This window comes from Protopterus annectens, chromosome 17.part0 (assembly GCF_019279795.1).
Source record: "Protopterus annectens isolate FY-2018-M chromosome 17.part0, PAN1.0, whole genome shotgun sequence".
Lineage (NCBI taxonomy): Eukaryota > Metazoa > Chordata > Ceratodontiformes > Protopteridae > Protopterus > Protopterus annectens.
Window position 1 is genome coordinate 805,133,070 of NC_056751.1, and position 16,300 is coordinate 805,149,369.

Below are 16,300 nucleotides of genomic sequence, written 5' to 3' on the forward strand. Positions count from 1 at the left end.
TTGTAACTGACTGCTAGAGCAGGAACTGGAATTTGAAACATCAGGGGTTGTTGGTGATGGGCCCAAAGAGATTCTAGGTACCACTGAATTTTTCTCATGTGGAGTCTTGTAAGAGTTATCATGAGTATCCTAGATGCCTTGAGAATCAAGTTCCAGTGGAATTGCCTTGCTGAGATAGAAGTCTGAGTGGAAAAACTCAGAATAAAGGTCTAAGTACAAATCTATTTTCCTGTGGAAGAAAACTCTTTGAACTGAGGTGTCCAGAAGACAGCTCAAGAGATTAATCCTGTGAGGAAGAGTCAGACAAGAGTTCTTCAAGTTCTCTTGGAATCCCAGCTTGTGTGGGAGATTCCTTTACCCAAAGGAGGGATTCCTGACACTGAAAAAGATAAGGAAGCTGTGTAAATATGAAAAAATATGAATACTGTGCAGTGTGCATTAGGCTGTCATAGAAGCCAGACACTTTATGAACATCCATGGACCAGTAGATTGAGACTGATAATGTGATCCAGACCCAGGAAACTTTAAGAAACATCTGAAATCTGGATCTATAGGAATGTGATGACATGCATCTTTTAAATCTAAAGTCACTAGAAAACTCAAATGGGGAATAAAGGGTAACAAGTTGTGAAGAGCCAGCATTTTAAACTTGGAGACTATCAGAAACTGATTCTTAAAGGAATGATCCAGAACTGGTCTCCAAATTCTTTTTATAAAACCGGGAACATACTGGAATAAAACCCTTTCCTAACTGAAGCGGAAGGACAGCTTCTATTACCCCCTAAACAAGCATATGCAGAATGACAGGAAGGAAAAGAAAAGTTGTGTTTAGCAGGTGACGAGGAATTCCCCCGAAAAGGAGAGAGACCCCCAGTGCCATCTGTAACCATTATGCATTACTCTCAGAACCCATCTTTCTGAAACAGTCTGTTGTCAAATAGAGAAACTGCAGTTCAGAATTACTGGAAGGATTAAGGAGCAACGTGTGTGTGTGTGTGTGTGTGTGTGTGTGTGTGTGTGTGTGTGTGTGTGTGTGTGTGTGTGTGTGTGTGTGTGTGTGTGTGTGTGTGTGTGTGTGTGTGTGTGTGTGTGATTGGTGGGGTGTAAAAATCCTATATATATAGTCATTCAGACTTCTTAGACTGTCCTTTGTTCAGGGGGACTCCAGCTTTGTTTTTGGAACCTCCCTGCCAATGCTTTTAAACTTTTGCTTTCCAGCAGATTGCTGGGACAATTTATTTGCTTTTTAAAGAAAGTTGTCAAGGGAGCATTGAATCTCTTGGCAAACCTAATGGAGGAGGGACAAAAAAAATGAGAGATCTTGGATCAGATTTCCTCTCGGTTATCACACTTTTTAATTACCTCTGCTGCAGAGGGTCCAAAAACTAGTTCTGTATCAAAGGGAAAAATCCAAAATTTAATTTTGACATCCTCAACGAGGTTTTGATAATGCAGCCAGGTAAACCTCCTCATATCAGTTCAGTGGCAGCAGCCCTGGAATTGGTATCACCAATAATAACCATATTTCAAACAGTAGGAAGTCACTTCAGTCACAGACGACACCAAACTGTACAAAGCAGGTTTCTCCTTACAAAAGGAAACAAATGCCAAAATATTTCTCATATTGTCCCAGGAGGCCAGAGATTGAGAATTCTAAAAAATAATGATGCAGAAGAATACACTTTTTTCCCTTTTTTTCCCTTTTTATCAAAGGCTTTTTCCCTTTTCATCCTTGTTGGAAGGTAGAGGAATTAGTATTAACCATATGTTTGGCAGCAGCTGAGTTAACTAAAGCAATAACTACAGGGTAATATCTAAGATGAGTGTACAAAAACTTAAAAGGATTGAGGCACTTTATAAAGTTGCTTTGCTTTTTTGGGGGCAGCAGGCAGGCTGCTGTAAAAAAGTCCTCCAGTGCAGATAGAATATGAAGAAAAGGAGGACGTTCTGGAAATTCCAGTTGTAACAAGTTATAATAGTTCATGAGCGACTGAGACACATCACTGTTTTCCCACTGAAACGACTGATTTATTCCAAAGTTAGTTTCAGAGAAAGAGAAACCTTCAAAATTACTGTCCAAAGCAACACTCCCTTCAGAATATGAGTCAGAATTCTGTGGACATAACACATAATCTGAGTTTATGGGTCTATGTCAACTGGTTGACTGGTTGAATGACCAAATTGTCAAAACCCACATAGTTGAGACCATATGATTAACAATTTTTTGTCGAACTGTTCTGACTGAGATCACAATACATTAGGGATTGAAAAATTTGCCTTTTCCCCACTGTAATGCAATCTCAGAATTGGTATAAATAATTAGCAGGGTATGCCTCCCCACCCCCCGCAAAACATTGTTTTTGCTGTTGGTGGGTGTTGTGTGGATTTTTGTCTTTTTTTTTTTTATTAACCGCATTGCTGACAACTGTATGGGTTTCAGCAACATCTTTTTTCAGTATAATGACATAGATCTCAGGTTACACAGTTAGTCTGAGGTTCAAATCCATGACTATCTTTATAAAATTAAAGTTTATTTTTTCATTCACCAGAAAAAGCTGTACAGGAAGGGTTAAGAGCCTACACTAAACCCTGAGCTAAGCACAATAAATTGCTCTTGTCCAGGGTAACTGAGAAAAAAGAAGACATATGGTTAAATTTTTGTTCTTTTGGACAGGAAAATCTAAAGAAACAGACCCACTTTTGGCAGAAAATAACTCTCCAGGAATGGCACAGTTTTCTGGATAAGCAGAATAGTATTTCCTTTCCCTTCTCCGAGGACCAACAAAAGTGGTTCTCCCTTGCTCAACAAGGGCACTTCAACGGCCACAGAGGACAGGTCTAACCCTTGGTCCATGGTAGCAATAAAGACTACACTGGTGGGTCCCCAGGAAAAAGATGTGGGGTTCAAGGAACCAGCTTTGGCCACAGCATAGTCACACACCTGCAACTGAGGTATTTTATCAGCCTGTTGTAGAAGCAAAGACAGCTTAACTAACAAAAAAATGCAGAATAGTGCTACATTAGACTGGTAAGCCTCTGTTTTCTTGTACATTAAACTTAATTCATACAGACCTTGGCAGATACAGTCTGGGTTCACAGTTCCTTATGCTTCTCATCTTTTTTTTACAGCTATTCAGGTAGCAATAAATCAGCTGAAAATGAGAAGCCCGTCACCTCATGTGGAAGCACGTGAAAAACGGTATGAAATGCGGCAAAAACTTCTAGCAGAACAAGAGGAAATAGAGAGGCAAATGAAAGAACTGCAGATGGCGAACGAGAGCAAACAACAAGAATTAGAAACAGTGCGAAAGGTAAGGATAGCCTAATGCTGTTAATCGTTACAAAGATTTAAAGATAACATTCAGAGACAGTGTATGCTAACCATTTTATGAAGTATAAAACAATAATCAAAAGTAGAGAAATAGAGGAAACGTCTATTCACCAACAAGTTTTAAACCTTGCCTCTTCATTCTAATTTGCAATGTACAGTAACAGTTTCATCATCGTCCCATGTGCAGTACTGCACTGAAATACTAACAGGTAACATAACCTAATTTCCTGACTGCTGTAGTTGTGTACAGTACAGCACTAAGGACAGGTAATGTAGTACCTTCTTTATTCATAATGTCTTCTGCAGTGAAATTAAAAGTGAACAGAGAATAACTTAAGCAACATTGCTTCACATTACTACTGCTGTGGTATAGTATTGTTCTTGTGACTGTGGATATTTGGATTGATTTATGCTTACAGTTATTGTTGTTTTGGTGTATTATGTGTGACAGAAATAGTAAAATTACCATATTAGAGTTGGAGTATGAATTGTTGCATAAGAAGACAGAATGGATGTTGTAGTTGTAGTTAGCTGTGTAGTGAAGGGGGAGTGCTTAAAGGTGTGACTATAAACACACACACACACACACACACACACACACACACACACACACACACACACACACATGTAAGTATATCAACTAACAACAAAAATACACAAGGTTGAACCCAAACAACTTAAAACAAAAGATTGAAATTAAAAACTCTGAATAGTTTTTTGACAGGACTAGAAAAGATCAAACTACACACAAAAAATAAAGAAAGTGTTTTCCAAGGGTGCACCCCCACACCACCATAAATATACCAACTTTATGGTCATAGCAACTGACCAAAAAGAGCATAGTAGGCAGGTGCTACCAGTAAAGCAGTGTGTCCTACAACACAGTACTATGTTCAATAAATACATTGTCTTACTAGCGTATGGGTAGATTCCCAAAGGTTACCCAACCTGGGAGGACAAAGGATAATTGTCCCAGAGCCCCTGGAGAATGGTCCTAGTGAAGCCTGCTTTCCATTTAGAAAAGACATCCATCTTGTACTGCTTTGTAAAGGTATGGACAGAAGATCAAGTTACTGCCTACAGAATACTTAGAGTCCACTCCTTTCCAATAAGACATTGCAGAAGAAAAGGCCCTGGTGGAATGCACCTTTACCTTGCCTGGACTCACCTTGCCATAGTGGGCACAATAAAAAAACAATACTAGAGGGCAAACAAAGTGCAATGGTTTGCCAAAAGACTGGTTGACCCTTCTTTGCCCCTGTGTAGGAAATAAAAAGCCTTTCAGCCTACCTGAATGGTTTCATTCTGTCAAGGTAGTTTCTGAGCTGCCAGTCCACATCGAAGGTATGAAGTATCCTTTCTCCCTTTTCTTAGGCTCTGGGAAGAACACAGGGAGGTTAATAGACTGACTTGAGGGTAAATTTGGAGACTGCTTTTGTCATGAAAGAGGAGTTAGTGGGTAACACAACCTTATCCCTGTGGAAAATCGGGTAAGGTTATCCCACCATGATTGCTTGCAACTCAGAGACCTGCCTTGCAGATGTCAGAGCAATAAGCAAAACAGTTTTCCATGTTAAGAACTTCAGATCAGCCTGAGCGGTAGATTCAAAGGTGGTAAGGTCAGTTCTTCCAGAACATAGTTGAAATCCCATGAAGGAGGAGGAATTTACTCATGATGGGGTTTCATATGCAACTCCTTTCATGAACTGTTTTACAAAAAGACAAGAAAAAAGAGGGGGATCCATTGGCAGATAAGTAGAGATGGCTGCTAAATGCGCCTTAATGGACCCATAAGATAAGCCATCCGGAAATAGGTCACACAAATGTTTCAAGGCCAAAAGGATGTTAAACTTAAGGAACCCTGTATTCCTCTTTATACACCACTTAAAAACATGATCCATCTGTGGGCCAGATCTATTAACACCTGCAGTAAGTGTACTCTAAGCGTATCCAAAAACAGAGCGCAGTGGGCTAATAGAGTGAATGAAAATCTGTTTTTTAAAAAACTCAGCTTTATTACACACTACACAGAAAACTCATTAACGCTTTTATTAAACCAATCGCGTTTTCGTCCACACAACTCGGACTTCATCAGATAATCAATTAATTACTATAATTACATCTTATATATAACAACTAGAATCAACAGACCAATAGGGTTCCATAATAACAATTTAAAATCCACTAGTCAGCATTCTTATTGGACTCATAAATATTAATCAACTATATATGTATTTAAATACAGAACATTTTTTATAAATTAAATATTTAAAACTTTAAAAAATAATAAAATGCTTTATAAAAACATTAAAACTTATGATATTTGTGAATATTAAAGAGGAAGTCTTTTATAAAGAAATAAAAGTATTAATGCAGGTAATGCTTATAAGCCATGTATAAAGAACTTATTCTAGGGGAACTAGCACCATCTACTGTCATAAGTAAGTATTATAACCATCACATCTTGGTAGCCTTTAGTTTTAATAATGGCAGTATAGAAAAATAATCATTTAACCCTGGGAATTTACCTGCTTCCAGGGTTATTTGCCACCATAATTCTTTATATTCTATTTGTTCTTCCCAAGGGCCACCTCTAATATCTTTCTTAATTTGTTCCAATACTAAGAAGAAGAACTTATAACCTCCACAAACTCTAGTATGCTTATATAATGCGTTTGTATCTTTTGCTTTGGATATCTCATATATATGTTCATATATTCTTCTTCTTAACTTTCTCTCCGTTTTACCCACGTAAAACGAATTACATTTTTGACATATTGCAAGATATACCAACCCCTTCGTATCACAACAATAATGCCCTTTACTCCTTATCCACCTATTTCTACTTTCCAAGTAAATTTCACCTTCATTAATAATATATTCACATTTATTACATCTCCCGCATTTGAAGGTTCCTAATTTCCTTCTTCCAAGCGTATACAATCTGTATTCAAGAATATTCCTTACCATATTTTTTGTGCTTTCTAGTCACTCAGAAAGATTACACTACATGTACATGTAGTCTGCAGTTTGTGGTAATTTTTATGAATCCCCTCAATAATTAAGGCTGCAAGGAAATCAGTAGGAAAACTAAAATTAGGAGGAGGAGGAAGGTGTGACATAGCTTGTGTTGTCTGTTTATTCAGAATGGTGTACACTTAGTGTAGGCATTATTGAATCCCAGGGAAAATTCTTTAGTTGCAAAGTTTTCTGCTCTCCTTTAACACCTGCTGCACATCCTCATGAAACAAGTGCCTAAACTGAGTCAGGATTGACTCATCCAGGCTGTTATTTGCAGTTGTTCCAAATTGGGATGCACCACTCCTTCAGACTGTGTGCAAAAATCCAGAGTGTGAGGAAGTCCTGGTAATTGCCCTTGGCCACTACCATTAGAAGGGAGAACCAACACTTCCTGGGCAAATGGGGGGGGGGGTCACCACAGTTATTTTTGGCATTTCATTCTGAACCTTCAGAAGCACCTTGTGAATTAGTGGAAGAGGGTAGATATGCATACAGGAACATTCCTGTCCAAGAGAACAAGAATGCATCTGTCCTACAAGCATGGCTGCAGGGATATCTGGAATAGAATTTCTCTAGCTGTCTGTATTGAAAGGAGGCAAAAGATCTACTTGAGGCATTCTCCATATCTGGACAAGATCCTGGAACACTACTGCCTTAAGCTGCCACTTCTGTGGGTCTGCCCAGGAACTGCTTAGTCTGTCTACCATGATGTTTTGCTCTGACGGAATGTATGATGTCTGAAGTGTCAGAGAATGTTGCAAAGCCAGCTCAAAGGCCATCATTGCCATCAAACACAGTGGGAATGACCTTGTACCCCCTTGTTTGTTGAGGTACCACATCACTGTGGTGTTGTTCATAACCAATAGAGGAAGACCTGGAGTCTATATAAGTGAAAACTTTCAAGACATGGATCATTACCAACATTTCCTCAATAATGGTGCACTTCCATGTGTCCATGGGCCTCCAAGTGCCTTGCGTTTGCACTCCCATTGACGTCACTCTCCAAGTGAAGTCAGATGAATCAGTCTGGTCCAATTGTGCCACAACAGGAGATAAGAAGGGAAGTCCCGGACTGATACTCAGCTGTGTTCACCACTGTAACTCTCGTCTGATGAAGGGCATCAGCTGTTAACCAAGATTTGAGAGAATGTAGGTGCAGAGTCCAACAGTTCCAGACATAGCATTGAATTTTCCTCATATGGAGCAGTGGTATCCTGAGAAACATGGATGCCATAAATCCCAGAATTTTTAGTAATTCTCCTACCAAGATGAAATTCCACCTGGAGGATTCCAGAAACAAAACCTAGTAAGACAGGCCTGTCTCTTTTGGAAGAAAGACCGTTCTTTTCTTGAAGTTGATTAAGCACACCAGGAAGACAAGTCTTTGTGAGGGTGTCAGCCACAACTTCCAAAGGTTCGGCTTGAGCACTGGCTGGAAAAATTAGATTGAGACATTCTCTTGGGATTACAAACACATGGATACAGACTCTGCACAGATCAGCAAGTCATCCAAGTAAGGAAAGATGTGAATACTAAGAGTCCATCAGTGAGCCACTGCTGGAGCAAGGCATTTGGTAGACACTGGGGGTACAGTGGACAGCCCAACCAGTAATGCAGAAAAGTGAATCAGACACAACAAATCTCACATATTTCCTAAAGTGATGAGCAATGGGGATATGGTGATATGCATCCTTCAAGTCCAGGGTCGGCATGAAACAGCAGTACAGCAAAAGAGGAAGCATTGCCTTCAGAGTGAGCATCTTGAACATGGGGACTTTATAAAGGTATTCAGAAAGGAAAGATCCAGTGCCTGTCTCCATGATAGCTCTTTTTTGTTAACCAGTAAAATCCTGGAGTAGAAACCTTTCCAAAAGAGGAATCTGTTCTGTGACTTCTGAGTCCAACATTTGCCAGAGTGTAGGAGGAAGTAACAAGTTTGGTCCAGTGGCTGAGGGAGCATCCCTTGAACTGAGGTCCCTTGAACTGAGGTGGATGTTCCTGCCATTGCCACCTGTATCCTCTGCCAGCAGTGCTGAGCACCTATTTGTCAAAAACTGCTGGCGGCCAGACCGCTTTGTTGAGAGCTAACATTTGAAATAGGGAAGCCTTAGGAGAACTTGGAAATGATGGGTGCAATGCTTGGCACAGTCATAGGTTGGAAGGAATGTTATTATCCTTTTTGGGAAAGGAATCCTCTCTTGTTAGGTTTGGTAGAGTTCCTGTCCTGCCATTTCCTTTTGGTGCCATGGCTTTTGTTTGGCCGGGACTTTCATTTGTTGTGCCACTGAAAATTAGTCTGTTTAATGGAGGGAAACATGGGAATGTGGAACATTTTAGACACACCGTGCATCAGTTTACCTCCGTTATCCCAGTTTTTAAGGATCTGATCAGCTGCTGTACCAAAAACGCAATCAGAATCAAATGGAGCATTCATAATCTCATTTTTTAACACATCAGAAAGTTTTTACTTTTCAACCAAGCACCTCCTTATGACCACAGATGTCACTGCATTTCTAGGAACAGTATCAGCCCCTTCCAAGGCACTCTTTAAAGCATATTTAGGCACTTGAGAAACACTGGAAAAATATGATAAAATATCTGTGACAAACTTTTTGCTCTGTGAGTAATGATGCAACAAACTCATCTAAACTATACATACACCTCAACACAAACTTCCATATAAAACACTGGTATTAAACGCCTTAAAAGCTGCCATGTTGGATTGCACCAGCTTCTTTCCATGAGATTCTAGCCAATTGTCTAGATTATCTGAGGGGACTGGGTTTGATGAAGAGGTAGCCTTTTTGTTGGAAGATGTCATTAGGGACAAAGTAGGTGGATTTACAGAAAATAAGGTTTGGAGACCAGGCATGGTTGAGCACAGCTTGAATTTTTTAAATGCTTTTTTTTAGGCAAAAGCTCATTCAGTAGAGGAGAACTGCAAGTTTTCATAAAACATCCTCCAACCTTGGGATTAATGGAGAGAAGGTTGTCATGTCCGGGGCTTCATCCTCCTAAAGATCATATACCTTGCTGACCTCAGGAGCAACCAAAAATTGTTCCCAATTTTATTTATTTATTATTTTATTTATTTGTCTTTGTTTACTGGGAAAGCCTGACTGGGTAATATCTGATGTCCGTTCATATCACTGTTGCAGTATTCTTAACATCTGGGATTCCCTGCCTCGGGCAGCCCCATGTCCGGACAGTATACCAAAGCCTTAGGTTGCTTTAAGATATGCTGTTCATCACATTTATGCTCCTCATGTAGAGTAGGGCATAATGATGATGTCTGAACATACCGTCCTCAGAACGTCTTTGCCTCCAGTCTAAATGCCATCTCTTGATCATCAGTCTGAATACCTACATTCTGTTGCTGGTTTCATAGCTTTTGCAGATAAGTGCCCAGCTGTTTTTTTTTCTAGTCTTTTGGTTGCTTCTGGGATTTTATGTCATCCAAGAAGGGTAAGTGCCAGTGTAGGAGAGAGATTCCTCATAAAGGGGTCTTTCATATTAGACCTTCCAGGAAGCCTGTTCCTCCTTCCTGGGATCTTAACATTGATTTGGAGAAGTTCACTCAGGCTCCTTTTGAGCCTGCTGCTTCAGCTTCCTTGCAGCATTGCTCTTGAAAGACTGTTCTTTTTTGGCCCTTACTTCTGCCATACTGGTGTCAGAGCTTCAAGCCCTTAAGGTTTGTCCTCCTTTTTTGGTGTCTCATAAGGACAGGATGTCCTTGCGTGCTAATCCTTCTTTTATGCCCAAGGTGGTTAATGAGTTGTCTCTTAATCAGCCTATCAGTTTGCCTCCCTTTTTCCCCTCTCCACAATCTGCCAGTGAGGGGCTGCTACATACTTTGGATGTGCATAGGCAGCTCATGTTTTATCTGGATAAGACTAAGTCTCTTAGAAAATCTGATCAGTTGTTTGTTTCTTTTCATCCTAGGTCCCTAGGATTAGCCGTATCTAAGCAGATTATTTCATCTTGGATCTCTAAAGCTATTTCCTTTTGTTATTCTTTTCATGCTAAGAACTTTCCTTCTTCTGTAAAGGCTCATTCTACTAGAACTGTGGCTTCTTCTGGTGCTTTTTATCTTTACCAAGCACTACAATTTGGATGGAATCTCCAGAGCTAGAGCTGATTTTGCTAGGGCCATCCTTCATGGCTTCTTAGAGAGGTCTGCTGGTCCTTCTTCCTCCCAAGTTTCTTCTTAAGCTTTGGCACTCTCCCAGATGTTAACAATACTGCATCAGCAGTAATGTACATAGTACATTTGTGTAAAATTTTACTGTAACAGTAGTTGTCTTTTCCTTCACTGTTGCAGTATTCACACCCTCCCTTCTCCCCCGGTCAATTTCTGTTCTGGATGTACTGGTTAACTCTTGGCTTTCCTTGGGCTTGTGTTCCTACTGGGACTATCATTTCTGAGGATGGTATGTCCGGACATCACCTTTATGCCGTACACTAGATGAGGAGCATACATGTGACCTACAGCATACATTAAAGCAACCTAAGGCTTTGGTATACTAATTGGATGTTGGGCTGCCCTAGGCAGGAAATCCCAGGTGTTAAGAATACTGCAGTAGTGAAGGAAAGGACACCTGCTGTTATGGTAAGATTTTACACAACTGTACTTTTTCAGCAGAGGCCCAGGGAGAAAAGGTCCACTTGCTTATATTGCATTATACAAAGTTCCAGTTAAAAACAGAGTAGTTGCATTTCTATTTGCATCTATACAATATGTTAGGTAGTTGTGTAGTTCAGACCAGTTTAATTGCTTTAAGCTATGACAATGATGGATCCTATGAGGAGATTGGAGGCAAATTTAGCCATGTTTCTTTCTTTGGGTATCCTTGAAGTTTGTTAGAATTGGAGCAGCATAAAAAAGGGTCTAAGAAGGTGGTGGCTAGAGGTTTTCTTGCAGTATCTGTAAGGAAGCCATTGATCCTATAAAGGGAGCCTAGTTTCTGGTGAGTACATTTAATGGTGTGCAGTACATGCTGGTCATATTTCAGATTGTCATCTATTATAACTCCTAGAAGTTTACTGTGAGTTACAGTTTGAATGACAGTATTATTTGCTGACTTTGTGGTAACAAAATCATTAACTCAGTTTTCTTGAGGTTGAGTAGGATATTTGATTCTTTGAGCCAGGTTTCTACAGAGGAGAAAGATTTTTGTGTAATGTCTTGGAGCTTATTTATTGTTGAGGCTGCACGTGTTAATGTTGAGTCATCTACATACTGAACCAAACCAGCATGGTGAGTAGAGGTGTAGATTCCATTAATAAATATATTAAATAGTAGAGAACTCAGAATATAGCCCTGAGGGGCACCTGTAGTAACTGGTTGAAAAGATGAGTAGGTTTGTTGCCATTTAACAGCTTGTTGCAGATAGATAGCTAAGGAACCACAACAAGGAGTACTGTGACAGTCAAATGATCAGTTGCTGATATGAGACAGTATCAAATGACTTTAACAAGTCTAAGAACATGGTGGACACAAGCTGACCATTGTTTCTAGGTTGGTTTATTATACTGGTAATGTGTAGTAGATCAATAGTGGTGCTGTGCTGGGACCTAATGCCATGTTGTGTTACTAAGAGCACATTATTTGAGGTTAGATATTGCATCAGCTGTATATGGATACATTTCTCTAATATTTTGGAGAAGAATAAGAAAATTGGTCAGTAGTTATTAAACTCTGCACATGTGCTGCCTTCATGCAGTGGTATTATGTAGGATTTTTTCTGCAGTGATGGGACATATTTTTCTACTGTGGACCTATTAATTAGTATAAAGACAGGGAAGGTCATGACTTCTGTGGCCATTTTTAGGTAGTTTGATGGTAGCTGGTCTACAGCTACAGAAGTGTTTTTTAGTTTAAGGATCAGCTTTGTTGTGGGTGGGGTAAGTACTGGACTAAAATTGAAGAGCTGTGGGTGGTTTTGATTGGACAGGGGTGGAATGAGGGGGGCAGATGTGATAGTGTCTACGAAAGATAATATTGATTGTGTAACGTAGGAATTAAACTGTGTGGGGATAGTCTGTCATATTGTCTGTTTTTGGAGAGATAGAGTGGTGGTCTTGCCAGTGTGGAGTAGTTTATTTAGTGATGACCAAAAACGTTTTGGGTTGTTTTTATGTTTGTCTTTTAGGTTGGTGTTGTATTTCTGCTTATCCTATTTGACATGGAGTTTTGCAAAGTTTCTAAGATGTCTAAATTGTTGGAAAGCATTTTGAGTTGTATTTTTATACAGTTATTCTACACTTTATCCCTTTTTGTCATGATTTTTTTTCTTTCTTTTGTCAGCCATGGTGCATGGTTGGACTTAACTATTTTGTTACATACCAGTGCTAGATTATTTAAAGTCTGTAAGAATATGTTATTAAAGTGTTCTACAGCAGTATCTAGTGGCTTTGTTCGAACTACATTCCAGTTATATTGTTTTAAGAAAATATCTTTGCTGAAATTGGTTTTATTTCGTATTTGATTATGGATAATATGTTTATCTAGGTTATGGTGAGTTCTAATAGCATATGTTTGTATATGGTCACTTATGCTATCTGACAGGCAGCCTACTTTTGTCAGTTTGTCTGGTTTGCTTGTAAGAATTCACTCTAATGTTGAGTGTCTTCCTGAATTTTATTGAATCTAGTAAGTGTGGTTATTAATCGTCTGAAGCTGAACAAGTTTATGGATTTAGTGGGGGGTAGCGGAATGTATGAATTGCCAGTCTATTTTAAAGTCTCCAAGTATAGTTTCATGGTTAATTTGTTGGGATATCCAATACATGATGCTTTCAGCAGTATCAGTGTTATTCCCTGGTGGTATATAAATTGCTGTTAAACATATAGTTTTCCTGTTGGTGATTTTTAGGAGTGCTATTAGAAGTTCAGCATTGTTAAATGTGGGTATTTCTTGTGAAAGTAAGGTGATGGTTGGAAAATTCTTATAGATGATTGCTACACCACCTGCATGCTCGGTTTTGCCTGTTATGCCTCACTATACTGTATCCGTGGGGGGGGGGGTAATCTTATTATCCTTTATTTCTTTTTTAACCCGTTTCAGTAACTATGACTACATCAGGAGTGTATGTGGCAAGGTAGGCATATATTATGAACAGTGGGACCTGGGTTGAGGTGAATGTCTCTGCTAATTTTTTGAATTGATATTTTACAGAGGGAAGAGTGTGGCCAGTTAAATTTGGGTACTTAGTTTTGAGGTGTTTATAGATAGATCAAATATGGCTTGTTTGTAGGGATATGGTATTATGGAGAAAGGCAGGCTGGGTAGATGTTAATATTCTTTGTGAGGTTTGGTTGAAGTCCTAAGTATTTGATGGAGGTGTATTTGATAATTGTTGATGAAGGCTAGTAGAGTGAGGAGAAATAGTCTGAGTTAGGAGCATCTTATTTAAATTGGGTTTTATCTTTGTTGTAAATTACGATTAGAAAATGTTAGGAGGGTACTGGGTTGGTTGTAGAGATGTAATGTGATAGTTGTAGGGGACAAGGATTAAGACAGTTTGAAGGAGAGAGTCTTGGGTGGTAAAGAGTGGATGTTACTGTTGGGACTAATTCTATTGATTGCTTTCTTTCTGGAGAGAACTGATGGTATTAGCTTAAGGTATATGTGGGTGGTGCTATGGAAGTATAAATGCAGAGTAAGAGAGATTGGGTGAGAATTGGGGGTATGGTAGGTGAGTGGAATGAAGAAGGTTGAAAACCTGGCAAAGAGACAGAAAAAAAAAACAAAAAAGGAATAATGCAGTTTAAAATGCCTCTAAGTTAGTAGATGAAAGTCTTGATTTTATTGCTGTAGAACACAGTTTTAGTAGGAGAGTTGGTCCAGTGTTACCTTGACCTGACTAATGGTGATAACAGTAAAAAATTGCACTTGACTGTTTGAACAACTGTATAACGTAAGGAGGTTTCTATGGACTTTGAAATGCAAAGTCCAAAAGGCCACCCCAACCACCACAGATCAGCAAAATAATGAGAAAAAATAAACCGTAATGTAGTAGTCCAGGTGTGGAAAAATACTGGCTCAGAATTCTAAGAAGTTACACAAGAAGAGAAAAAAACTTAAGGAAGGGAAACAGTGGACTGCTAAAAACAATAAACTGAGCACAGTTAAAGAAGAAAGTACCAGTGGGACTGCTGTGGTCTAAGAAAATAGAGCTATTATAGTGGATAAAGTTTTTTGTTTTAGGCTGCCATAATATTTATAATTTACATAAAATATAGCCGACAGACTGGTATTCAAACTGTAGACTTCACTGTTGCCTGCATATCTATTTCCTTGCAGGGACACTTTTATAGCAAAAGAAGAACACACTAAAGAGACAGTTGAGTGCACTGAATCATTGTTGACTGTGCACACATACTAGTTCAGAAATGAAAATGGTTTAATAACTGTCTCAGGCAAGGAGAAATAAGAAAGGAATGGGAGAGACCAAGGGTGGCTTCCTTGAGGGCATGCAATTCCACTAAAGAAAGATAAAATTATATAAATAATGGGAATAGCACTTCTAGAAGAAAATATAAGAGAAATAAATAGTTTGAGCAAGAGCAGTATGAGTAAATGTCATTGTCTGTTAGGAAGTAGAGAGTAAAAGCTGATCAGCAGATTGAATACATTCCTTAATCTAGCCAGCATTTGGGGGGGGGCATCTGCTTGGGTTTCTGTAGTTATTCATCCTCAGAAGAAGCTGACTGATCTGATTCTGACACTTCTGAAACATCAGATTCCAAATCTGTTCAAAGTGAGGATCCCTGGGTAGGTGAATGGAGGTATGAGCACTGGCCTTACTCTTAAGCCAGGTTTTCACCCTGTAATCAACTGCCTGAACAATGGATCTAACCATAGCAACCAATTCAGGTGTAATCACAGCCAGAGACTGTTGTCTTGGATTGAGGTAGGTCTTCTACCTTTTTTGCATACATCACACTAGGGTGAAGCTCTATGGGGGTATGCATATCAACACTGGCAACAGATTCTGTACCCCCTGACGTCTCCTACACCTAAAGAGTTTGGTTCTCCTCCACCTAACCCAGACACTGCTGCAGCCCCAAAGGATGAGTCTATTCCCTCATGTCATGCACAATTGTGGTCCTAACACCACACTAGAGTATCTGAAAACAAAAGAAGATGAGTGGACCAATAGCATTCTTAAGGCTAATATGGAGACACAGGCTGTAGACTGAGGCATATTTCTTGACTTATTTCTATAAGTCAGGGGATAAAAAGCTAGCCAGATCAATACCAAATACTGGCTGCATGTTCAGCCCAGTAAACAAATGGAGAAATCCCACTATTCTCTCTCTAAAAAGAAATCTAAAGTCCATTTCTGTAGGGATACTATTCTTAACAGTTTCAGTAACATAGTTCCAAGCATAAAATATATCATCAAAAGTCCCCTGATTTTGAAAAAAAAAGGACAGTTTCAGTCCAAATGAGTGGATACAGCCTAAAACAGTATTCGGTTAGAAAAACTAATGAAAAATTCCTGTCAAAAATGTTTAGCATACAAAATTGCACCAAAAACAGGCTAAAGATTATTTCTGCAGGAGGTACTATTCTAAAGGCTGCACTGAATAAAATGATAATTTCTGCAACACACTGTTCTGAGTACAGAATACATGCCCAAAAGTCCCTTAATTTAGTAAAAAATAACAAGTTAGTTTCAGTAAAAACGAGTGGATATAGGCTAAAGTGCCTTAGACAGAAAATAAATCATAAACTGATGAAAAATTCCTGTCAGAAATGTTCAACATACTAAATGGTGCCAAAATTGTAATTTCAACAAAATTGTTTAAAGTACTGTAATCCTGCTCAGTCACCTTAAATAAACATAACCCCAAAGAAGAACCTGCAATATCAGCAAGTTTTCCTGACAGCAGTTCAAAATAAAGCTTTTAATCAACTGCATAGGCCTTACTGTATAATTC

The 16,300-nt window shown here is 39.1% G+C and overlaps 1 protein-coding gene across 1 annotated transcript in view; it reads left to right on the forward strand.

The window, feature by feature from the left end:
• SWAP70 (switching B cell complex subunit SWAP70) overlaps positions 1-16,300 on the forward strand; it is a 1,273,088-nt gene that overhangs the window by 1,088,819 nt on the left and 167,969 nt on the right. The window contains exon 7 of the mRNA XM_044059373.1: positions 3,130-3,311. Coding sequence (XP_043915308.1) covers positions 3,130-3,311 — 182 coding nt within the window. The remainder of the gene's footprint in view (positions 1-3,129; positions 3,312-16,300) is intronic.